This window comes from Sus scrofa, chromosome 17 (assembly GCF_000003025.6).
Source record: "Sus scrofa isolate TJ Tabasco breed Duroc chromosome 17, Sscrofa11.1, whole genome shotgun sequence".
Taxonomy (NCBI): Eukaryota; Metazoa; Chordata; class Mammalia; order Artiodactyla; family Suidae; genus Sus; species Sus scrofa.
In genome coordinates, this window is record NC_010459.5 from 62,139,963 (window position 1) to 62,164,018 (window position 24,056).

General features: G+C 61.8%; 1 protein-coding gene across 1 annotated transcript in view; it reads right to left on the bottom strand.

Moving 5' to 3' along the window:
• Positions 1-24,056, bottom strand: part of DIDO1 (death inducer-obliterator 1) — a 48,070-nt gene that overhangs the window by 13,937 nt on the left and 10,077 nt on the right. Inside the window, 10 exon segments of the mRNA XM_021078224.1 lie at positions 182-286; positions 394-510; positions 720-879; positions 977-1,445; positions 9,155-9,368; positions 10,270-10,482; positions 11,905-12,226; positions 12,744-13,575; positions 14,623-14,730; positions 15,386-15,513. Of these exon segments, the coding sequence (XP_020933883.1) occupies positions 182-286; positions 394-510; positions 720-879; positions 977-1,445; positions 9,155-9,368; positions 10,270-10,482; positions 11,905-12,226; positions 12,744-13,573 (2,430 nt within the window). The 5' untranslated portion in view covers positions 13,574-13,575; positions 14,623-14,730; positions 15,386-15,513.

Sequence of the window (24,056 nt, forward strand, 5' to 3'; positions counted from 1 at the left end):
GTCCTCCCGCCCGGCGCCCCGCTAACTGGCCGCGGGAAGAAACACCTCGCGTCGCTGACGACCCTGAGCACAGAAAGGCCCCTGAACTGCAGGAGCCGAGCAGCGACACGGGCGCGCCTGCGGGCTGAGGGCGAGGCCCGCCGCGGACGCAGCCCCGCCGGGGTCCCCGACACTTGCTTACGTCCGAGTCCGACACCGGTGGAGAGTCTCCCAGGTCGGGAGCTGTTTCCTGCTTAGCGGCAGGCTTCTTGCTCTCACTGTGCAGCTTCGCTCTGGGCTCCATCACCTGCGACGAGACAGACGGACAGACGTGCTGAGCCGCCTCCCCAGGAGGACGCGCCCGGCCGTCAGCCCCGCGCCCCGAAGGCCCGCGCCCGGCCCGGCGGCACTCACGGCCTTCGCCGGCCTCTCTTTCCACACGGACAGCTCCTTGGACACGAGCTCCTCCGGCTTCATCCTCACGAGTTTTGCCAGAGAGATGTCCTCCCGCAGAACGCGGTGGAAGAGCCCCTGCAGACAGACGCCCCGTGTTCACGGGCCCCAGAGCCCGGCCCGCCCGCAGACGCTGGCGAGGGCCCCCCCGACTCTGCTCCGAAGACCACCCCCAAGAGAAGAGGCCGTCGGCCGGCAGGGGGGTCGGGGAGAGGCAGAAGACCCGCCCCGCGGGGGGCGGGGGCGGCACGCTCGGCCGACGGGGCCCCAGCGGGCGGGAGACACACCTGGTTCTTGGGGTCCTTGAGGTTGAACATGAGGCTGCGGTACTTGCTCTTGTAGCGACTGTCCGTGACGCGGAAGAGGCCGAACATCTCCTTCTCGATGCGCAGCGCGACCCGGCCGACCTCGCTCTCCGTCATGACCAGGTCGTCGCTGTCGGCGGCCCTGGAGCGACAGCACAGCCCGCGTCAGCACCGCACCCGCCCACGACGCCTGGCACGCGGGACGGTGGCGCAGCGCGGGCGAGGGGGCAGCAGCCCACCTTCTCCACAAGATCTCCTTCAGGGAGCGCCGGATGTTCTGCCGAATCTGCGAGTTTGGCTGGGACGAGGCGGGACTGGAGGGGACCAGGCGTCCGAGGGCGGGCGAGGCCAGGGGAGCGGAGGCGGGCAGTGGTTTTTTGACGGCGGCCGCCGAGGCTGCCGGTCCCGGGAACTTTTTGGGAGCGGATGAGGCCGCACCCGGTGCCAGGCCGGCCTGCTTGGCCGCTGGGCCAGCGCCCGAGGGGGCGGCCGAGAGCCACGGCCTCTTGGGGACGGTGCCCTTGAAGCCCGAGGGTGACTTCCGGATGGCTGGCCTGGCCGTTGCCGCGTTCGCAAAAGGAGGAGACTTCTTGGGAAGGAGGTTTCGGGGCGCGGGCTGTTTGCCGCCCCCAGAGGAGCCCGGAGGAGCCCCTTTCTTGGGCGCTGCCGCTGCCACCACCTTCTCCACGCGTCTGTCCTCCTTCCCGGCTGCAAAAGAGACGAGGCTGCTTAGTGAGGCGGCCGCGGGGACCCCACACCGCTCCTCCCCCCGAACTGGCAGCGCCAACCAGGCGTCACGGCGCGAAACAGAGTCCGAAGAGGGCTTGGACGCGGTCCGCCCAGAAAAGGGGTCTCAGAGGGCAACGCGGCGTTTACGGCGGCGACCACGCTGTGTGCCAGAAGAAATGCTACCTGAGTAACTACAACTTTTACTTCTACCAAGAAGTTCTGGGGGCGTTCCCGCCGTGGCGCAGTGGGTAACGAATCCGACTAGGAACCGTGAGGTTGCGGGTTCAATCCCTGCCCTTGCTCAGTGGGTTACGGATCCGGCGCTGCCATGAGCTGTGGTCTAGGTCTCAGATGCGGCTCGGATCCCGCGTTGCTGTGGCTGTGGTGTAGGCCAGTGGCTACAGCTCCGATTCGACCCCTTGCCTGGGACCCTCCATGTGCCACGGGAGCGGCCCAAGAGATGGCAAAAAAAACAAAGAAAAGACGTTGTGGTCACCGTGCACACGGGTGTGGGACTGGGTCACCACGCTGTACCGGAGAAAGGAGACAGCTCCAGTGGAGAAGAGAAGAGTCATTAGAAAATTAGAAAAAGGTCCTGTTACCCAAGGCTTGACCCGAAGGGCACATTCACATCAAGAAAAGGCACATTTCGACCATTTTCAAGGAGAATTCAAGTGTGGTTTTTGGTAAACCTGAGCGTAGAAAATATTTTCAGGGCGGATCACACAGGGGCGTTCTCTGAGGGCACAGTCCCCGAGGGGCCCTCGGGTGTCGGAAGGACCTGCACGAGGCGAGAGCGACTATTCTGACACCTCGAGCTGGGGGGCAGCAGCTGCACCTGGCGGCCAGCAAGGCTCGGAGGGCGCGCTTGTAATCCAGGCAAGGAGGGCGACCACAGCGAAAACAAAAGCATCACAAACCGCTCAACTTGCACAGGAATCTTTCTACGCCGCCAGCCAGCACTCTGTGCTGAGGGGCTGGCCGCGCTCCACCCCGCAGCCCTCAGCCCCAGGGACCCGCGGCCAAGCAGAGCTGGGACCTGCTGGTAGACGGCTCTGCCCTGGCACGGCGCACATGACGGCAGGAATCCACCCAGAGGGGCAAACCGGGGCACAGGGGCGGGCCCAGTGAAGAGGCAGAACACCATGGGGACACCACGAGGGCAGGTCCCGTCACACAGCCACCTGCTTCCCCAGACTGCCAACGGTGCAGAGAGCCCTGAAACCCCCAGCACCCCAAAGGGAAGATTCGACAGAGGCTCCAGCAATCCCACAATCTTAACCAGGGGCCACCCCAGGGACCTCCTTTCTCCAGCAGCCAGTGAGGCTGGTTCAGCTCTGAATTAAGAGCCCAGGGACCTCAGGTTTTTTCCACTTTACAGTGTAACTCATTTTAGAAAGTTTGCAAACAGCATTGCATGCACCCCAAACTTAGTGTTAGAAACACGTCATTATCAGTAAATAATCCTGACTTGGTTTCATCTCACAGAGGCCCCTCAGCCCCACATCCAGTCTCCACCACCGGACCGTGTGCTCGTGGAGCAGGCCCCGGGGCTTGTGCTGGCCGGGCTTTCTAGAGACCACCTGCTCTCAAGTGACCCACTGCTGCCCGACGACCGCTGTCGGGTCACAGCTCCAAAGGCTTCACTGCTTTGGAAGCTGAGTCGAAAGCACTGGTGGGCTCTCTGCCCACGTCAAAGCAGGAGAGGGGCACACCTGGAACCAGGAATAAAACCCGCACTCCTCCATGTGCCGTCTCACCAGGTCGAGGGCAGTCACCTGGGCAGCAGTGACCCTCAGCACTGGGCGCATCAACTGCGGAGCTGCCAGACCTCGGGGTGGATGCAGGGCGGGCGGGCAGGAAGGAACAAGCCTGTAGGACTAACGCCGAGGCCCCAGAGCGGCTCGGCTGCTGCCCTTCGCCGACTTGCCGGGGATTCCAACAGCACACTTTTAAATAAAGCAAGAGGGGAGTTCCTGTTGTGGCGCAGTGGTTAACGAATCCGACTAGGAACCATGAGGTTGCGGGTTCGGTCCCTGCCCTTGCTCAGTGGGTTAACGATCCGGCGTTGTCGTGAGCTGTGGTGTAGGTTGCAGAAGCGGCTCGGATCCCGCGTTGCTGTGGCTCTGGCGTAGGCCTGTGGCTACAGCTCCGATTCGATCCCTAGCCTGGGAACCTCCATATGCCGCGGGAGCGGCCCAAGAAATAGCTAAAAAGACCAAAAAAAATAATAAAAATTAAAAAAAAAAAAGTAAATAAAGCAAGAGGGCTGGACCACGGTGCTTCCAGAACGCCCAGTGAGGGGCTGACTGTAAACGCAGGACACGCGGTGAGGGGCCTCTAACAAGTCTCGCCAGGTGACAACCCACGTTCACCAGAACCCCCCGCCCCCAGGATCAGTGTTTCCACTCATCCAACGTCCAGGGAAACCCAAGCCAGGAGGTTATTTTTAGGACGTGCCCAGGACACGTGATGAGTGGGACCCACGAGCCAATGGTCGGACCAGTGAGTGATGTAACCTATCTTGGAGCAGAAGATGGCTTTCCTTAACTACGAAGCGACTCTTACAAAATTAGTTGCTTCTGGCTTTGAAAAGTCAACTTTCATCATCCCTTCCCTGTCTCTCCGAGAGTAAATATGCCAACAGCTAGGTCTGCAGAGAAGGTACTGGGAAGAGCTGGAGCAGGTGGACTCCCCCCGCTGGCCGCATCCCTCTCCCACTCTGAAGGGGACCGTGTACACCACGGCCAGACGCGGTCCCACCGTCGGCCGCCTGGGGGTCGGCTGCTGCTGGAACAAGCGACTACAGTGCAGCACCAGTGTCTGATCGTGAGAGAAACAAGATCTCCGAGTGGGCTAAAAGCAAATTCGCAAGCCCTGCACCCCAAACTGTACTGCAGTGGTGCGTGCAAAGCCGCAGAGGGGCTCGGAGCACCTAAGGAGCCACCAAGAGCCTGTTTGAGGAAAGCAGCCCTCCCCGCCCCCGCCAGTGGCTCCAGGGGACGCCTGCCCACGTGCTGGACCCAGACGGCCCACGGGAGCGCGTGCCCAGCCTGGGCTGGGCGGGCCTGCCTGCGGGGAGGAAGAGTGGCCCGGGCTGCAGGCCAGGTGCCGTCTTGGGGAGCAGCCAGCCTCTGCTGGGGGGCCGTGTGTTTGCATGGGGACCTGGGGGGCCGTGGGGAGCCTGGCAGGGGCCAGCAACTCTAATTGGCTCATCTCCCACTAGGCACGAAACCAGGGACGCGTCAACTGCAAGGCCGGCCGAGGCGCTGCGGCCCCGCTGGCCACTGGGTGGCAGTGGCGAGCCTCCGCCAAGGACAGGGCGGCCGCACTGCTCTGGCCCCCAGCGGCCCAGGGAGTCCCGGCAGGACGGGAGCTGCAAGCGCCGTGCCGCCCAGGCCTCGACAGCTCCTCACAGGGCTGCTGAGAAGCCCCAGCGACCACAGCTGCTCTGTCCCCTCTGTCCCGCCCCACGAGGAGCCAGCTGACCCTCCGCCCCCAGAAGATGTGAGGCTCTCGGTCCCTGACATGGGGGGGGGGGGCCCGCTGCTCACCAACGGCTGGCTGTGAACGCCAGAGAAACCAAAGCCAGCTTCTGGCGGGACAAGGAGCCAGGCAGAGCCCCAGCTGCTGGGGCAGGGAGGCGGCCCCCAGGGGCTCCCTCCCGGGGCCCCCGACCCCACACCCCACCCACCCCACTGGGGCCTGAATCCGCTCAGCGCAAAGAGCAAGGCGGCTAGCACCACTGCCACAGGAAGTGAGTGCCAGGCTCAGAGGACAGAGGGGCAGCCGGGGAGGTGGGGTCCATGGGGACATCAGCCCTACTGCCAGCTCAGTGTGACACATGTACAAGGAGCTTCCCCGTTTCAACTCCGCTTCCTGACACGATTTTCCAGAGTGTGAAAAACCCGGCAGCAAGAGCGAGCCACTGCGCTCGTGCCTCTGCCTGTCTGGACGCCCCTCGTGCCAACTGGCTCCCACGCCCCGAACCCCTCCAGGGGGCCCGAGGCCCGCGTGCTGGTCTTTCTCTGGGGCCACAGCCAGGCTGTGGTGCTTCGGGGCCGCAGTGAGCGTTTCTGGGCGGACTTGTTCCCACGCACGTCCAGGGTCCGAGTGACGGCCACCTTCCACGGGGAGGTGCTTACAGCTGCCCACGAGACACTCGCCCACGTCCAAGCGTGGCTTGGAGGCAAAGGGCCCTTCCCGTGTCAGTCGTCTCACACAGAGCCTCCTGCAAGCCACACCCACACCCGAGTCGTGCTGGACGGGTCACATCTTTCAACACGAGCGCTGAGGCCGTGCCCAGGGACCTCGCCCCCTTCCCAGACCTGCAATGGGCAGTGCCCGGCCCTCTCCCCACTGGGGTAAGGTTATCTGAAGCAACCCGACAGGACCAGGCCTGTGTTCAGACTCGTGCCCCCCAGGCCCCTCGTCCCAAAGGGTGACCTTCAGCAGAGGGCCGGTGGCTGGGCCCGCAGGCCAAGCAGCGGTTACCTTTGTGCGTCTTGCTGAAGGCCTCCGGGTGCGTAGCAACGGGCGTCACCCCGACCTTCCCTGACATAAACGCAGGTGGAAAAGCTTCTCCTCCATCTTCTGGGTTTGCTTCCTTAACTTTCAGCGCTAAGCCTGCAGCTATGTGCACGGGGACGTGCCCACGCACAGCCAAGAGCATCCTAACTTCAAATGCACTGAAACGCGTGTCCCGCACGGGAACTGCACCGTCTCCAGAGGGACCCTGGACTCAAGGCCACCCAAGGACTTGGCTGCGGCACCCGTCTGTGAGCAGCGCTAGGTAGATGCAGACCCCCAAAGGCCACGTGATGGCTGAGGAAGAGCAGGTGAGGGAGCAGGGTCGATCCTGCTAGACGCTTCTAGACTCCACCCCTCTGGCGGGGGGCGGGGGAGCTCGAGATCTCTGAAAACGTCAGAGCATAGGTGCGTGTGACACCTCTCGCCCTACTTTTCTGGACAGTTGGTGGCCAACCCTTGTGACAAGTGTGGGGCTGCCAAGGACAGCCAAGAGAATCCTAGCTCGGCGGGAACTGGGAAACCCTGTCACGGTAAACCCCGTAACTGCTCGGGGCGGTGTCCCCCAAACTGGCTCGGACGCACAGGTCTGCTTGCCCCACCCACGTTTTTTGGCCACAGACAATTCTGATAGAGACAGTTAAAAATGGCTTGTGCAACCGATAAAACGAGACCGTCCCAAGCATGGGATTTCGACTGAGGCCTGGCTTCAGGACCCCATGTATCTCTCCCCAGAGGAAGCCACTTCCTCTTGTGACGCGTGGCGCGTGGGGCAGCGCCAGAGCTGGGCGTGCAGGCTCCCTCAGGGGTTCCATTCTGGTTCTCAAAGCGAGATGAAGCCGTAGAAATCCCATCTTCCAGTTCCGATCTGCCCTGACCCTGTGTTTTAAGTCGCCTCAGAGCCATTCGTGGAGCCCACGATACTAGAATTGTGCCTGCGACTCAGCAGCAGCCCACCTCCAACTGCCACCAACCCAGGGACACGGTGGAACAGACGCCGTCAGCCCTGCTCGTGCCCTGGAAAGCAACGAGAGGGGAGCCCACAGTGGGAGTGCAGAGGCAGGAGGAGGAAGAGAAGGCAGGCTGTGGAAACACAAAGAAACGTGATAGGGGAGAAGGGGACGGGCAGCTGTTCAGAAATCCTGATAAACCTCCGAGAACAAGTGCGTGTCTGCCCCGCGCCCCGAGGACACAGGAGGCTCCGCTGCTCACGAGCCCTGCAGAGCAAGGTCTCACCCTCGATGCCCTCAGAAGAGCCGCCCTGCACCCACGACCCAGGCCGGCTCCACAGCCCGGGGGAGGGAGGCCCAGAGCCGCCCCGGGGCAGCAGCCTGGCTGCCCAAGCCCCGACCGGGGCCAGGGGTGGCATCGCTCCCCCTGAGCACAGTCCGGGTCTGTGAGGCGTGGCCGGGGACTCGGGAAGGGCCCGGCGACGGCGAGGTGATGCTCTGTCTGGGGAAGAGGCAGCGGCCCAGTGCTCCTCACCAGGCGGAGGGGACAGTGACCCTTTACGCTCCCGACCATCTTTGGGGAAGACGACATTTCCGGGGTCACAAAAGTGATCAAAGCAACGAGCTCAAAGACAGGTCCTTTGCACGTGCTAGAAAGGTGGCCATCCATCCTTGCGACCTTGAGGTGTCCGTGTGCTGAGCAGGGTAGCCAGCCATCCGTCTGCCCCCATCCCCGAGGCTCGCCAGCTTCAGGAGCGGCAGCGGTGGCAGAGGAGACGAGCGGGCCTGTGAGCCGAGCTGCCGCCTCCTCCCTGCCCCCGCCCAACTGGCAAGAGCCCCAACCCCGCCCCCCGCAGGGCCCTCCCCGGTCCCAGGGCAGGGTCCCAGGGCAGTGCCCCGTTCTGGTCGACAGAGACGGAAGCTGACGGCAGACACGGGCACCCGGGGGGTCTGCGGGCTGCCCCTCCTCCTCCTACTGTCACATGCCTGGGCCCCCTTGCTGCGTCCTGCGGAGGATGCCCAGCGGCGGCTCCCCGAGCTTGAGGGCTGCTCCTAACCTCTGCGAGCAGAGAGCGCCGCCAGGGTGCGGGGGGCTAGCGTTTGATGGGCGTTTGAGACAGGGTGTTAGCATGAACGTCTCAGCTCGGACAACCTAAGGTGTGTCGAGACTCATTCAACATAGCAATGGCTTAATTCTGTGTTTAACGACTCCTAAAATCCAGAAAGTGGTTAGATACACACATGCTCTTGCTCTGGAGCCCACCTGTGACTCCATTTCCTACGTCTTGGGCCATCTCGTTCTCAAAGTAAGGATCTGGTTCAACGCATTCCGGCCGCGGCACAGCAGCATCGACCAGGTGAGCAGCTGAAGGGCTGGCGCAACGGAGGCGGCGGCCCACCGCCACCACCCTGCAACTTGGGGCTGGCTAACCGTTTGGCACTTTTAAAAGAGCCACAAGCGTATAAAAAAGTGTAAATAAAAGCTGCATAAGATAATCTTAATAATGGAATGAGCCCTATGACCAATTTCAACTTCCAAAATTTAATTTTGGAGAACGAAGCTGAGCAACACGAACAAACACAAGAGACTCAGGTTGCACGGTCTCCGTGCCATCTGGGCAGGCGGCCTCATGGGGCCCAGAGTGGAGTTGGGACTCGGGGCCTCCCTTTGGCCTGGGAGCTGCTCAGAGCAGACAAGGTCGTGCCCACTTACCTTCACAGAACAGGACGCAGCAGGACGCGGCCCTCGGGACTGGCCCGTGTGTGCATGTGGTGTGTAGTGTGTGAAGCGGGCATGAAAAAATGTCTGGTTGGTCAAAAATAACTGAAGTCCTGAGAATCACACTCCAGCTGCACACCAGCCATGACAGTCTTGTGCAGTAAGAGTTCCCGCAACACATGGGAAGCGGGGACCGCGAGGGCGGGGGGTGGCCGTGGACAATGGACGCTGCCGGGCCAAGCGGCAGGGGCAGGCGCTGCAGAGGCCCTACGGATACTCACCCAGCCTGAGGGTAAAGACGGCGGTTAGACACGCGAGCGCCAGGGAGAAGCAGGGAGGCTGCACAGGTTTGGGGAACACGTGCCAGGAAGCCCACCGGGCCAAGGACAGGCACGCAGGCTCTGGAGGCGGCCTGCACTCGGGCCAAGCCCCGGGCGCTGACGGCCGCCCGCGGAGGCGGGAAGTGTCCCGAGCACCCTGGTGATACGTACATTTACACAACAGTGGCGGCCGGGGGGCAGCGGTCCTCTCGGGCTTGACCGCATTGTAATTGTGGTCGCTGGCCCACGACGGCGTGCTGCTCTCCGAGGCCGGCTCCGGGGCCAGGCTCTCGCTCCGGGGCGGGGCAGCTGCCGCCTTCTTCGCTGCGTTCTCCTTCCTGTCCGGCGCCGGTCTCTTGTGCACAGGAGCGACTTTAATGCCTGCCTGGATATCAGCAAAGCCCCAGTTACCAGGCGGTCAGAATGGACCTCCGCTCATGTCCCTGCAACGGAGGCCCTGCAGCACAGCTCCTGGGGTCGTCACGAGCCCTCCGGGCACCCGAGCTCGTGCCCCGCATCTGCTTGGCCCCCTCCCACGGCCCACAGGCCCTCAGCACCCCAACGTCCCGTCCAGGATGTCAACATCTGAGTGACATGAAGGGCCCCTCCCGACAGAATAACCCGGACTCTGGCTGAGGACGGAAGACGGCCACTGGAGGGAGGACAGGAGAAGCTGCGGCACCCCCGCCCCCGGCGCCCCCAGACCGCACCCGGCAGCCGCTGCTCCTGCCCAGGCAGCAGCAAAAACACCGAGAACACCCCCAACGGCACGCAGTGTGTTTTGTTCTGCACGAGCAGAAAGGGGGCCGCAATACAGCCACGCCAAACTGAACTTCAGCTCCAGGAAGGGTCTTCCAGGGGAAAGGCAGCCGGTGGACCCCAACGCTTCCCACATGCCCGGCCGCGCAAGGCCAAGGTAACATGGCGAGCTGGGGACCAGGCCTGCCATCAGAGCACAGGGCCTCTCCCTGGAACCCACTCGTCATCCCCGGCTGCCTGCCCGAGTCAACTTTCCGGCCCTTCTCACCAGAGGCCGGCTCCGGGCCGAAAGCGACATCCAGGCGGCAGCTGGTCCCTGCGTTTCTATCAAGGGCCTCTCGGCGAGAGGCAGGGAGAAGCACTGCTGGGACACCTGCTCGCCCTAAGTCTGCCGAGGAGCTGCTGGGCAAGCTGGAGGGCCGGGTGCAGCTGACACCGTCGGCACCACGCCTGGGCCTGCTGGCCCCCAGGCCCACAAGCGACACCTCCGTGTCCTCGACTCTCAGGGCTGGCCTTGGTCAACCTACCTGAACAGTACATTTTTGAAGAATGAGTCTTTCTGGTTTCGTCTTGCCTTTCTCCTTGGGCTTTGGCTTCGGCTCTTTGCCGGCACTGAGCAGCCGCATGGTGGCGGCGGCATGCTTCAGGATGCAGTCGCTGCTGCAGTACACGGAGTCCGGCTGCGCCGCGCTAGAGCACCCAGGGCCAATGCACTTGGCGGCGCCTGGCGCCTCCACCACCTGCAGGACAGGGCAAGGCCTGGATGCGTGGATAGGGCTCCGCAGGGCAGCCCTCTGAAACCCGCTCCCCCAGCACCGAGCTTACGGGCTCAGGAGTGAGAACGGATCTTTATCTCAGGTGCGCCCCCACCCCCGCCCCGACCGAGACGCTGGCCTTCCAATGGCCTGCACTGCCACACACGACAGGCTCAGACGGCGCGGTCGTGCTGCCGGGCGAGTGGGCAGGGATTCTGCCTCGTCATTACAATCCCGAGTGAGAGCACTGACTTTACCAGGCAAAAGCCCTTAAGAGAGGGACGGGGCCTTGCAGAGGGAGGACCCCACTGCTGGTCCCGGGGAGGCGAGGGGCACCCAGGGCTGGGCTGGAGGGCAAGGCTGCCAGGTGACCCCCGGGACAGCCTCTTCAATTTCCGCCGCACAGACAGCAGCCTCAGCCCTAGCGGGACCTATCTGTGTGCCAAGTCGTGCGAGACCGGAGCCCAGGGCCTGGCCAAACCAGACCCCAGTTTCTGGGCCAGGAACTATGTGCGTCTGAAGCCGCCTGGTTGGTGGCAGCGGCAGCACCACCGGGGCTGAGCAGCTGCTCGGGCTCAGGGCTTCTACAGCACGTTCTGGGTCAGGGCTGACACCACGCGTGACCACGGTCCTCAGATACACTTGGGCAAAAGCATATTTCTCAAATTTTGCCCCTGTCTTCCTCCACCGAGCACAGGTCTAACCGGAGGTGACGAAAGCTTCCGGAGTCCCCCACTCTCCAGCAGCAAGACGACAGCGCTCCTCAAGCTATGCTTCCGTTCCCGCCTCAGTGGCCCGTTACCCGCCCGCCTCCACCCCGTGCTCCTCACACCCCCAGCCCCGTGCTGAGGCTGACACACAGCTAACGCAGCAGCAGGGGTGCTCAGACTCGGCCCTGCCTCAGGGAAGGCCGGAGCAGGACAATCACAGGAGCCCGAGACAGTTCTCAAGACACGTGGAACCCGGGACAAAGAACCCTGGCCCCTGGGAGGACCCACGGGCAGACAGGGCCGGGGAGAGGAGAGCCGGCTGCGTGCGCACCAGAGAGCTCCCACCACGCCCCGGCGTCTCGCAGAGGGGCGGGTGCTGCCAGGGGACACAGGCACTTCCATGACTCAAAAATAACTTCGGCCCTCAACACGTGGGCTTTGAGCTGGAGATTCCACCGGTGGGAACACCTACGGGCTTCTTAAAAAGCAAGGCCGTCTAAAGAAGTAACACCGTTCGGAGGCCATTAAAGGAAATGGCAGGGTTCACAAAGGGAGCCCCAGGCGCTCCGGCCGCACGAAGGCGTGCACACAGGACGGCGCTCCTGCGCCCGGAAACCAACCTGGCGCCCGGCCTTGGTGCTTTCTGTCCGAGGGCGCCACAGTCCCGCCACAGCGGCCTTGGGAGACGGGTACTTACAGGCTGGAATATCTTGAGCTTTTTCTTGCCGCTCGGGTTCGCGGCCTTCTCAATCCTCCCCTTGATGCCCTGGTCTCCCCCCGACGTCTGCTCCACGGTCCCGACGCTCGTCAAGTCCGCGCCGTCGGCGTCGGCAGGCCTGGGCCCCGCGGCCTGCGGGCCCGCGCTCTCCGCGCTCCTCTCGTCCTGCACCTGCAGGATGGTGCAGTGGGGGCAGATGTAGTCCTCCCCGTTCCGCTCCAGGAGCCGCCCTCGCGCCTCAGAGATGCCCACACAGTCACCGTGGAACCACTCTTCGCAGCGGTCGCAGCAAATCATAAACCTGGAACGACAAGCAAGGGCGTGAGGCACGCGAAGGAGACACGCTCCAGGTCCGAGAGGTGCCGCGTGGTCTTCACGCTCTGGCTGTACAAGTGCAGACACCCAGCAACGGGAACACGCCTCCCTCGCGGGTACTGACCTTCAGCCAAAGCCTTCACGTCTTCTTTTGGGGGCGGGGGGCATCTGCCCCGGAGACCAGGGTGCCCAACCCGGCAGCCACGCCCCTGCCCCCGAACGCCCCCAGCGGCCAGTCGCAGCTCGAGGCCCTGGGCTGCCCGGCGTCCACGGGACCATTGGGCGCGGTGTCCCCGGGGCCACTCTCTGTGACGGCGCCAGCTGTGTGTGGCCAGCGTGACGGAGGCATCGACAGCCCCACCGGCCACCGCCAGCCACAGCAGAGGGACGGTGGCTCTGGACAGTCCCCGCCCACCCCGTTTACTGCTTCGTGACCATGGCCGTCCGGCTGTTCCGGCGAGGCAGGTCCCGCCCGGGCCTGCCGAGGGCGCTCAGCGGCTCACCTGTTGTTGTGGGGCTGCCGGCATATGCAGTACAGGGCGCTGGGGTCGTACACCTCGCACTCCGGCTTGGGGCGCCCCGGGCCTCCGCGCTCCTGCTCTCTCCCGCCCGGAGCCGCCGGCCCCTGCAGCTCGCCCTCGCGGTCGTCCTCCGCGGCTGGGGACGCGGCCCCCTGGTCGGCCTCGGGCTCCGCCTTGACAGGCAGCGAGCCCTCCCCCGCGTCGGCCGCCTCCACGCCCGCGGTCTCCACCGGGTCCTCGCGACGCTTCTTCCTCAGGCGGCTCTGCAGGCCCTTCGGGGGCCGGTCGGCGGGCTCCTGCTCCCGCTTCCTCCGCAGGCGGTTCTGCAGCTCTTTCAAAGTCAGCCCATCGCTGTCACTATCGGAGGTGTCGTCCTCATCGTCGTCACCCCCTTTGGCCTTGGAGGAGGCCGGCCGCTCCTTAACAGCCGAGGAGCCAGGCTTGGGCCCGCCCTTCCCGTCGGAGGCGCTGTCCACGCTCCCCTCAGAGGCGGTGTCGCCATCCGTGAGCGGGCAGGACGCCGGCTCGCCGGGCTCCTCCAGGGGCGCCGGGGCGCTCCTCCTTCCCCGGCGGCGCACGGTGGTGAGAAACTCCTCCACCCTCTCCGTCCGCTTTGGCTGCCGCCCGCTGCGCCGTAGGGACAGGCCCTGCTGCGGCGGCGGCTGCTCCAGGGCCTCGGGCTCCGCGTCCCCCGCACCCTCGCGCTTGGCGATGGTCGTTCTCCGGAAGCCCCACGTCTTCCGGAACTCTTTGCTGGTGGGCTTGATGGCCTTGGGTGCCTCCTCGCTGCTGGGGTCGCCCTTCTCGTCCATACCTGACAGGAAACGCAAGCAGAGCATGACAGGCGTCCACCGGGGCCGGGCCGAGGGCCCGGAACGACCAGCTGTGGGACACGCGGGGACGGAGGCAGCCCTGCTGGGATGGGAGGGACCCCCGACCGGGCACAAGGGGACGATCCTCCACCCAGCACCACTGAAGGGGGTTCCTGGGCGTGCTGGGCGGGACAAGCCGCCATGCGTCGCGGCGAACATTCAGAGGAAGGCGGCAGGGGGCCAGGTCTCTTGGCTGCTTGATCCCCCCACTGCTCTGCGAGGATCTGAGGGGCAGGGGCAGGGCTCGCGAGCAGCCTCGGCGCCAGGACACAGCAGGACGGCACGCTGTCCACCCCGCGACTCGCTGCTTCGGCCGTGGGCTCGGAACCTGCACCCAAGGCATGGACCGCCCAGCCGCGGGGGCCAAGTGCAGGCGCGCTGCTGAAGCGGGCTGAGCCGCAGGGGCCCTGGGGCTGCCTCGTGAGGTCAAGTTTCGGGCCCCGAACCTGGCCCAGATTCCTGAGCCAAGACTGTATGGACACAAGCCATGCTGCTGGGGTTCCCCTGAGCTCTGGGGTGGGGTCACGTGGCCACGGAACACGGGACACTGGCAAAACACGGGGCCAGGCAGGACCTTCAGAGGGTTCTTTCTCTGGCTAGTCTTTCTTTCCAACTATCTTTCTAATAGATGATTAAAGGGTCGTGTCTGTGAAAACTTCACTTAAAATGAAAAGGAGTTCCCATCGTGGCACAGTGGTTAACGAATCCGACTAGGAACCATGAGGTTGAGGGTTCGGTCCCTGCCCTCGCTCAGTGGGTTAACGATCCAGCGTTGCCGTGAGCTGTGGTGTAGGTTGCAGACGCGGCTCGGATCCCGCGTTGCTGTGGCTCTGGCGTAGGCCGGTGGCTACAGCTCCAATTCAACCCCTAGCCTGGGAACCTCCATATGCCGCGGGAGCGGCCCAAGAAATAGCAACAACAACAACAAAAAGACAAAAAAAAAAAAATAAAATAAAATAAAAAATAAAATGAAAAAACCTAGTATGTACCTTGAGAATTTTTCCCAGCTGTGCAGACTTCAATCACAGGTAAATGCTAACGTGACTCAGATTTTATGCCACGTTCCATCCTGGGCAGGACTGGTACAGAACAGAAACCTTCAAAAGGTAAAATACATAAAGTTCAAAACCACAGGCAACTGAATTCTTTTTCCGGTTCCCACGAGGCGTCATCGCGTGCCCCTTCCCGACCGGTTCGGCAGCCCCGCCCCGGAGCAGCCGGGACACGGGCGCCTGTGCCCGGACCGCAGCACTCTTCCGGACACACGCGGCTCTTGTGCAGCACAGCAAGAATCCTCCGCAAAGCGCAGCTTCCGCCGGAGATGGTGCACATGTCACCCTCGGCAAGGGCGCTAGGCATGACGTCAGCAGAGTCCACACGGGTCACACGGGTGCACTAACGAGACCATCAAGGGACCGCTGAGGCCAATTCTCAGCCCGTGGTTGTTACTGCAGTCATCTAAAAACGTGAGCTCGGGAGCTCCGTCGTGACTCAGCAGGAACAAACTTGACTAGGATCCCTGAGGACGTGGGTCTGACCCCTGGCCTCGCTCTGCGAGTGGAGGATCCGGCCTTGCCGTGAGCTGTGGCGTAGGTCGCAGGTGCGGCTCGGATCCCGCGTGGCTGTGGCTGTGGGGTAGGTCGGCAGCTGCAGCCCTGATTTGACCCTTAGCCGGGGAACTTCCATAGGCTGCTGGTGTGGCCCTAAAAAGACGGGCGGGTGGGGGGGAAGGACATGCTCTTGATAGGTTACCTGTCCCAAAGCTTGGACACTTTTTCTGACTCCTGGCTGAGGCGATGTGTGACCCAGGAAGGCCCCAGGCCCCCGAACACCGCTGCCAGCAACACAGGCTGTTCCGAGGCTGCGCCCAGAGTGAGCTCCTGAAAGAGAACACGGCTGGTTCACTGATTTTACCTGGAACCAAAACCACGTTTAAGAAAAAGAGGGGGAGTCCCCACTGTGGTGCAGTGGAAATGAGTCTGACTGGTATCCACGAGGATGCCGGTTCGATCCCTGGGCTCTCGCATTCAGGTGGTTGAGGATCCGGCGCTGCTGTGAGCTGTGGTCTAAGTCACAGATGCAGCTCGGAGCTGGCGGGGCTGGGGCGGTGGCTCAGGCCGGCAGCTGCAGCTCATTCGACCCCTACAGCCTGGGAACCTCCATGCGCCAAGGGTACGGCCCTCTAAAGACCAAAAGGAAAAGGACATCGAACTTTCCCAGCAGTGTCTCATTCGATGTGATCTACAAAGACGTCTGGGGAGTCCAAAACCCCTCCCAAACCCACAAGCCCCAGCCCTCTTCCTTAAGGAACTTTACGGAAGGAAAGAGGCTCCGAGAGCAGGGCTGGGACAGGCCGGGGAGGGAGGCGCCGCGGCCTCACAGTGGCCTCTGGTCCAGTTACCGATCTACTGCGGGGAGGGACCCGGTCACTAGAATCCAGAGAGAAACACGAACAAAACACAAAACGATGGACAACAAAGTCGTGCTTGACGGGAATTACTTAGAAACTGCACGCTGTCGTCTCGGGTAAAAGGTAAAGAAACTGCACGCTGTCCTCTCGGGTAAAAGGTAAGGTTTCAGAGAGGCGTCCCCGCGGTCGTTGTCGCATCCACTTCAAAACCTCCCCCCTCCCGATCCCCTTTCAACCGCGAGTTTAAAGGCAGCAAACAGGCCCTGTCCCCAGGAAAGCCCTGGCTATCCGAATTCAACACAACTCACACTCTAGACCCAAGCCCCCCGCCCGCATGGCACCTCTTCCCGGCCTCCCTCCAACGGCCTCCTCCTAACTGTGGTCTCCTTAGTGACCTCAGAGGAGGCATTCCGCCCCGGCTCCTTTTAAAGAGACGGCGCCGGTCCGGTTGGAGCAGCCCCCACCCTGGCCCCGACAGCCGACAGCCGACAGCCGCCCCGACGACGGCCGCCCCTCTCCCGGGCCGCAGACCCATCTCTAAAGACGCTCCTCCTCGGGAGGAGCTGGAGATCATCTTTCCTTTCTTATTTCACAGCGGGGGACACTTACAAAAAGCAAAGAAACGAGGACGTTACCGCTGATAAAAAGTTCACGTCAAATCATGCTAGATAATTGGACTGGTGTATCTTGAACGTTTTATTTACCAAAGTGATTCTAGGATTTCTTCTACCCAGGAATTCTAACATACAATTTCAGCTCATGAAATAAAAGCAGTGCACCAAGACAAACGAAAAATAAAACGCCTATGACCAAGGCACAAGTAAAAACAAAACCCCAACTGTGTTGCATTCCTAACACAGCTTAAGAGCGGGCAGGTCCACCCGGGACAGCAGGTGGGCGAACTGAGGTCGCGCCCTACTAGTAACAAACGTCTCCCCAGCGGAAAAGGGTGGCAGGCAGCCCCCGCCCCCCGGAAGCGGGGACGAGGCGGCGTGGCGGTGAGCGCCCGAGGAGCACTTCCCCGTCCCCTGCCTGCTCCCCGGTGCAGGCTGCCGGCTGGAGACGGCAGCAGAGATCTCCGTCCCAGGGGTGACAGCCGTCCCAGGGGTGACAGCCGGCAGCTGCTCTCCAACCCGGGGCTGCCAGGGCCCCTTTACTCTTCAAGAGAGAACCCCAAAGACCTCTCGTTTATGCGAGACCTACCGATAGTTCCAAAATTAAATCTGAGAGCTTTTCAGAAGTGTGAATATTCGCTGATCCCACGTTCAACGACACGTAACAGCTCCATAAAAATTAGTTGTGACACGAATGTGACGCTACACCCCCCATCACGACGCACTGGGAAGGCATCCTTGGCCCACGTGCGTGGCAGTCACGTGGCAAGTCCTGGCCCACTGCTGCGGGCAGCGTCTGCTAGCGTCAGTGCCCATCTGCAGGAGGGTGTGTACTTACTGGGAGGCCCAGAAAGCCACGAGTGCAAACACGACGTTTCAAAGTCCTAGTTTTCGCCTATCGCTCGAATGCTGGCCTTCGTTACATATACTGTCAGCTGCTTTCCTCGAGGCTCCCGCTGCTCATCTTTGAGAAAACACGGGGCAGGCGGTCTGGGGGCGGGTCCTTCCGCAGAGTGGTCCACACTGCTCATCCTCTAGCCACCGCAGCGCAGCGCTGGCCAGAGAGAGCCTGGCGGCTCCCGCTCCCCAGGGCAGGCGGCGCATTTGAAGTCCGTGGGGCCTGTGCCTTACAAGGGCACCCGGGACCAGGAGAGCTGGGACGGCTGAGTCCCCAAAAGGGTTTGAAACACCGGGAAAGCTTCCAGCAGCTTAAGGACCCACCGGGGCGGCCGAGCAGTAGCACTCGCCCGTGCTTCAGGACTGGGACATCAAACATCTCCTCCCACTAACTGCTCCGAGATAACTGCTCCGTCTTCCCTTTAGGCTGCCAAACTCAAAAACGAGTGAAGCTGCTGGAAGTGACTGTCCGAGGAAAGACACCAAGAATACCCGCCCCCAACCACGTCAGCGATGCCTGACTGCAACCACTCTACATCTGAAGGCTCAAGTTCGAGACGTGCCCATTTAAATGTTTAGTTCTACCAACTCGAGACTAGTTTCTCTAAGACGCTTTAAAATACACAATCGCGGCAAAGCTCCTATTTTCAGAGCAAGACAACCGTGAGAAAACAGCCACAGCTGGTCAAAAACATACCCCAGAGCCTAGCTGCACTCTCCAAACCGCGATACCCGGCCCCCGCCCGGAGCAACAGTCAAGCGGCGAGCCTGAACTCTGAAGCGCTTCTAAGCTGCCCGCCACACACCGCACCCAACGCGACCCCGCCACCTCACCCTCAGACTCTCGGCTCGATTTTCAGTTCTGACAGGTGAGGCCACTCACATTTGGTGCTAAGGGCCTGCCACCTGCCACCGAATCCTCGGCTGCGGGTGAGGGGGACGGAGAAGACGCTGAAAGCGAGAGGGGCCGGCGGGCGTTCCCGATCAGAGACCCTGACGACCGCCCCCTTTTCTTCACGGAACAGCCCCTGAGAGAGGACACCCAGAGAGAAACCGCAGACGACGCGCCACATTCTGCCGCAGGAGTGCGTGTCCTCTGACCAACGCCTCGACTGACTGCCGGCCACGCGGGCGCCCACACGTGTCCACGAAACAGGAGCCCACGAGGTAAAGGAACAAACCCAACCTCCATTTACCCGAACACAGTCCCTGACTCAAGCGTGGACACGACCTGCCGTCCTCAGGTGGCCGCTCCCCAGTCAGCACGGTCACCACCAACGCTGCTCCAAAGCAAAGGTACCCACCACGACGACAATGTCCAGGGCACAACCCGGCTTGTGACCCGGGGAATGCCAAGGAAAGGCGGCTCGCCCCGTCCTGCGGAAGGAAGGCTGTGACACAGCCCCAAAACGGCCACCCTGGACGGCCCTGCCGCGGCCCCGTTGCTATGGAAACCCGGGGGCCCCGGGAGGACGAAGAGGTGGGGCCTGGGGAGGGGCCCAGTCGGGAGGTCAGACTGCCCTTGAAGGAGGCCTGTGCCCAGGTCCCTGCCACGGGGTCCTGACGGGGGCCTCCAGCTGTCCGAGCCGTGAGACATAGACCCACGGTGTGTGACCCCCAAGGGGCCTGGGCCAGCTCCCTCCCGTCTCACAGTGAACAAGACATGGCTTCCAAGGGACCCCCTGAATCCTACATCCCCGTGACTGGCGCCCCTAGGACAAGGCCGACCCTCCCCCAACAGGCTGTGGTCCTCAGGGAGGTGCTGCCCTGCAGGGCAGCTCTGGCTACTGCCGGATACCCAAGGATGCTGGGATGGGCTCCTGGGAGGAGAACCAGGAGAGAGAGAGTGCCTTCTCCTTCCCAGGGCAGTCACCCCTGCCGGTCACCCCCCCCCCCCCCCCCCTGGAGTCTCTAAGTCTGCAGCCCACTGGGGGGCTTTCACACCCACAAAGCTCCCCCCAGGGCCCAGCAGGCACTGCAGCAGGATCCCAGCCCTCTGCTGTGCAGGTCCCACAGGCTCCCCCATGCCCAGGCCAAATGCCATCGTGCCCCGAAGCCAAAAGACACCCCCCCCCAGCACCCGGCTGCACTGAAATCTCCTCCCTGGGGATGACAAACTAGCTACACCCATGCTCTTCCCAAAAAACAAGGACAGGGCTGAGCACCCCGCAGCCCCAAGTTCAAAGTCACCACTAGCTTCTTAAAAGTTAACACATTTCCCCATGTGTTAAATTTCAAGGCCAGCTGTTCTTTTAATTCTCGTGTCTCAACAACACGGCATTTCTAGCCACACCTGGAGCTGAGGTCCTCGGCGTGGCCACGGACCTCTCAGAAGGGCCCCAGGTGGCACCAGAGTGGAGTTTTTCAGAAGCTGCAGGACCAAGGCCGCTCCGGACGTGGGCCGGACGCAGCTCCTGCCGCTTCAGCCAGACGGGAAAGAGGCCTGCAACACTGAAAGACAGGCGCTCCCACCAAGTTGTCTTACCTCAGGACCTACTTTCTGTAAAGTGCTATTTACGTTAACACGCAAGGGTTGTTATTTTTAAATGAATAAGTAAATCTCTCTTTTTGGGTCTATTTAGGGCCACACTCGCGGCATATGAAGGTTCCCAGGCCAAGGGTCAAATCGGAGCTGCAGCTTCCAGCCTACACCACAGCCACAGCAACGCAGGATCCTGAACCCACTGAGGCGGCCAGGGATGGAACCTGCGTTCTCACGGATGCCAGTCAGATTCGCTTCCACTGAGCCACGACAGGAACTCCAAAAGACTCACTTAAGTGGCAAACACGGGCCGCATCAGCAGATGCAACAGGCACGAAAGCCCCCTGTGGTCCTCGTTAGTAGCAGGTGCTGGAGAAGGGCTGCCACACAGCCTGGACACGGAGGACAACTGCAAAGGACCGCTCCCAAGGAGCCAAAGGACAGGGACAGCGCTGCTCCAGGAGTGACCTGCCCAGGCCGCCCCCAGCTCCCCTCACGATGGCTGAGAAGGCCGGATGCCCAATTCTGAAACCACAGCAGCATTCAGAAGGACTGCCCCCACGTCCAGAGGCGAAGTGGTTGGAGGGAAAACCCCCCCAAAGGCCTGCTTCCCTCCCCAGCACTGGCTTCCGGCGTGAAGGTTCAGGAGCGCACAGGCCGGGGGGCAAAGATAAATACTGGAGACCACGGGAACAGTCGGGAACCCTGTACTGCCGCCTTCCCTTCTTTCCCAAGGCTCGGCGAGGCCAACAGGGAAGGCCTGGCCTCAAGGAAAGTGGTTACAGGGGTTTTCTGTGTTCGTCTTCTCTGGGTTCATTCTTACCGAGGCGTGCAGAGCTGAACCTGAGGCGGCGTCCCCAACTCCTGCCAACCCCTGCCACCGCGGCGCAGGTGGGGGTGCAGGGACAAGCCGTCCCGGCACTGCCAGCGCCTCAGGTGAGGGAAGACGCAGTTAAGCCACAATCAGACAACCCTGCAGAGCCAAGGGCCTGCATCCCGGCAGCGGCCGGGCCCACCCTGTCTCCGTGGGCACCGGGGGCCACGGCCTGTGCAGGCTCAGCCGCCGGGGACCTGACCAGGGCAGACAGCAGGGTCCCCTCCCCCCAGGCATGAGCAGGCTGGGGGCTGGGAGGCTGGAGGGGCAGCACGTGGAAGACAGCAGGGTTCCCTCCAGGACGGGCCCTGGCTTCAACCCCAGCTGTGAACCTACCCAGCGCCCAGGAAACGGGGACGACGCCGGCCTCCGCTTCCTAAGAGGAAACGGAGCCCGCATCTCGTCGAGGGCTGTCAGCGCTCAGACGCGCCCAGAGAAGCGCCTGCAAATACTCACCCAGAGTGTCCCTCAGGTGCTTTTGGCAAAGAGCAGGCCGCACCTCTGTGTGCCCGGCCCCACTGGACCCGCAGCGCGGGACAGGGCCCCCCCCAGGTAACCGGGAAGGTACAGGTGCGTGTATGAGGCTGCTCCCAGCAGGCCCCACCCCTTAGGAGAAAGGACACAAGCCGATGTCCTCACCAAGGGACTGGTGGGGGGGGGGAGTCAAGGACCATCCACAGGCCGGGACGCCTCAAGACTGTAAGGAAAGGGTGACGGACCCTACAGCCACTGCCCTGGAACAGCCCCCGCCGGAATGACCATGGCAGCTCACAACTGCCAGCACCTCTTGCACCCCTTCCCCCAAATTCAAAAGGAGGTCCCCAGCTGTAACTGTGCTTCCACATGGAGCCACTTCTGGGCTTTCTGCTTTCTTCTTTGCATTTTTTTTTTTTTTTGTCTTTTAGGGCCACGCCTGCGGCATATGGAGGTTCCCAGGCGAGGGTCGAATCAGAGCAACAGCCACGCCAGATCCGCGCTGCATCTGTGATCTACATCGCAGCTCACGGCAACAAGGGGTCCTTAGCCCACTGAGTGAGGGCAGGGATGGAACCTGCGTCCTCAGGGATACTGGTCAGACGCATTTCTGCTGAGCCATGTTGGCACCTCCTTTATGCCCGTCATTGTGTTCAGTTCTCTCTACACAGACACGCTTCTCCCTGCAGCCCAAACACAGGACGGCTATCTTTATACGGGGCGGGGGGGATCCTCATTTACCTTCTTGTAAAAGGCGTGTTAATACCACGTGAGTGGCGGTGTCAGCACATGAAGGACAAAACCCGCAGCACCTCACTCTGACGCCAACCAGATACCACACCCACTGATGAAGCAGCTGTAACGTCCTGGCTGCAAGAATTCTCATCGAGGTAAGTACAATCGCCTATTCGACATCACGTGACAACTCACCCTCAACGTCAGAGCTGATCTTTAAGCAACGCAGGAGTCAGGCTCCCGCTCTGCTAGAGCCAAGACCCCACAGAGAACCCGCACTTAGAGCTCCTGCAATAGAGGGCTATTTACTACTGGAAAAGCGCCTGGATGAGCGGACTCCGACGGTGCAAACCCGTGTTGTTCAAGGGTCAAATGCCCTACTCAAAAACAAAACGAGGGACTTCCTCTCGTGGCTCAGTGGCTAATGAACCCAGCTCGTACCCATGAGACGCAGGTTTGATCCCTGGCCTCACTCAGTGGGTTACAGACCTGGCATTGCCGTGAGCTGTGGCATAGGTCACAGACCTGGCTCAGATCCCTCAGTGCTGTAGGCTGGCGGCTACAGCTCCAACGGGACCCTCCAGCCTGGGAACCTCCATACGCCACAAAAAAGACACACACACACATGCACACGCACACGCACGCACAAAGTGGCCCAAGGAAGAGACTCCAGAGCTGTGGGCACTGGGAGGAAGTGAGCTCATAAAGGCTGTTTCTGACCCCGCCTTCTCAACTAGTGCTCGTCCAGTCCATTGACTGGTAACCACGGAGCCTCTGTTAACGAAATTCACACACATCATTCGATGCTGGCCATAGAGGGTACCGCTAACCCTCTGTGAGGGATGCCACCGTCTCAAGAAGAAAAGCAAAAGGGAGACTGTTTAAGGCCAGTCTTCTTAAGGGGCTTCCTGGGCCCACCAGGTACACGAGAAACCAGGTGTCTTTCGGACACAATGCCAACTGCAGGCACCCAAGGAATTGGGGAGCCGGCCTGTAAATGTCCAGTCTTGGCTCTCCAAGAGCCAAACGAAGTCCCTTGGTCCCATGGTCAAGTGGATGAAAAGGCAAACCCCTCATGTTAACAGAAACACACAACACTCGGGACCTGCACACCTGGCAACTGAGGCTAAGAAGCACCCACCCACGGGCTGCCCAGGAAGGGGCTCTGAGCCACGCAGGCACTCATGGTCATAGGAAGACTTAGAGGGTCCACAGCAGGACCCCAGAACCCTGCCTTCGGAAAGCAAATGGAAGGCCAAGTGGCCGCTCCCAGCCCTCCCTCCCCACCAGGAAGACAAACCTCACCCACTCCAAGGGCTGCGTGAAGCCCTGGCCGGGTGCGCCAGGCCCAAGCCCCAGTGACATTTCCTCAACAAGCCATTGTGATGCTCACACAGGCACACTGGCTGGGAGGGGCACTGCGTGCCCTGAGAGAAAGGGTAAGGGGGGACGGGCAGACGACAGAGGGGGCAGCCAACGACAGACCTCACTCTGTGCCCTTTCTTATCAGAGCATGGTGCACCCTGCTTGAAATCGCCTGAACCCGATGAAATACTAATAATGGACAGTTCTCTGTGGAAAACCAAAAGTCAATTAAAGATATATCTTACTCCTAAACTCACTGTTAAAACAAGTCTGCAGGGACACAGGCAACGAGGAAACCCAGAGGGCTTAGGGAATGCACGAGGCAGAAAGCTCCACAACAGGGTTGGGGCTGGTCTTCCCAGCTGACACCCGAAAGGTCTGTGCCATGTTAAAGCGGGCAAACAGGGGGCCAGTTATAGAGTTGTATATGTATGCCAACCCCAAGATGGGCCCAGGGCTGTCAACACCGGATTTCAATGAAGGAGCTGGCAGAGCCTCAAGAGTCCCCATTACCCTCCTCTGCAGGGCGGGGGGCCCAACAGCTGTGTGCTGAGTACAACCAGGAATCACTC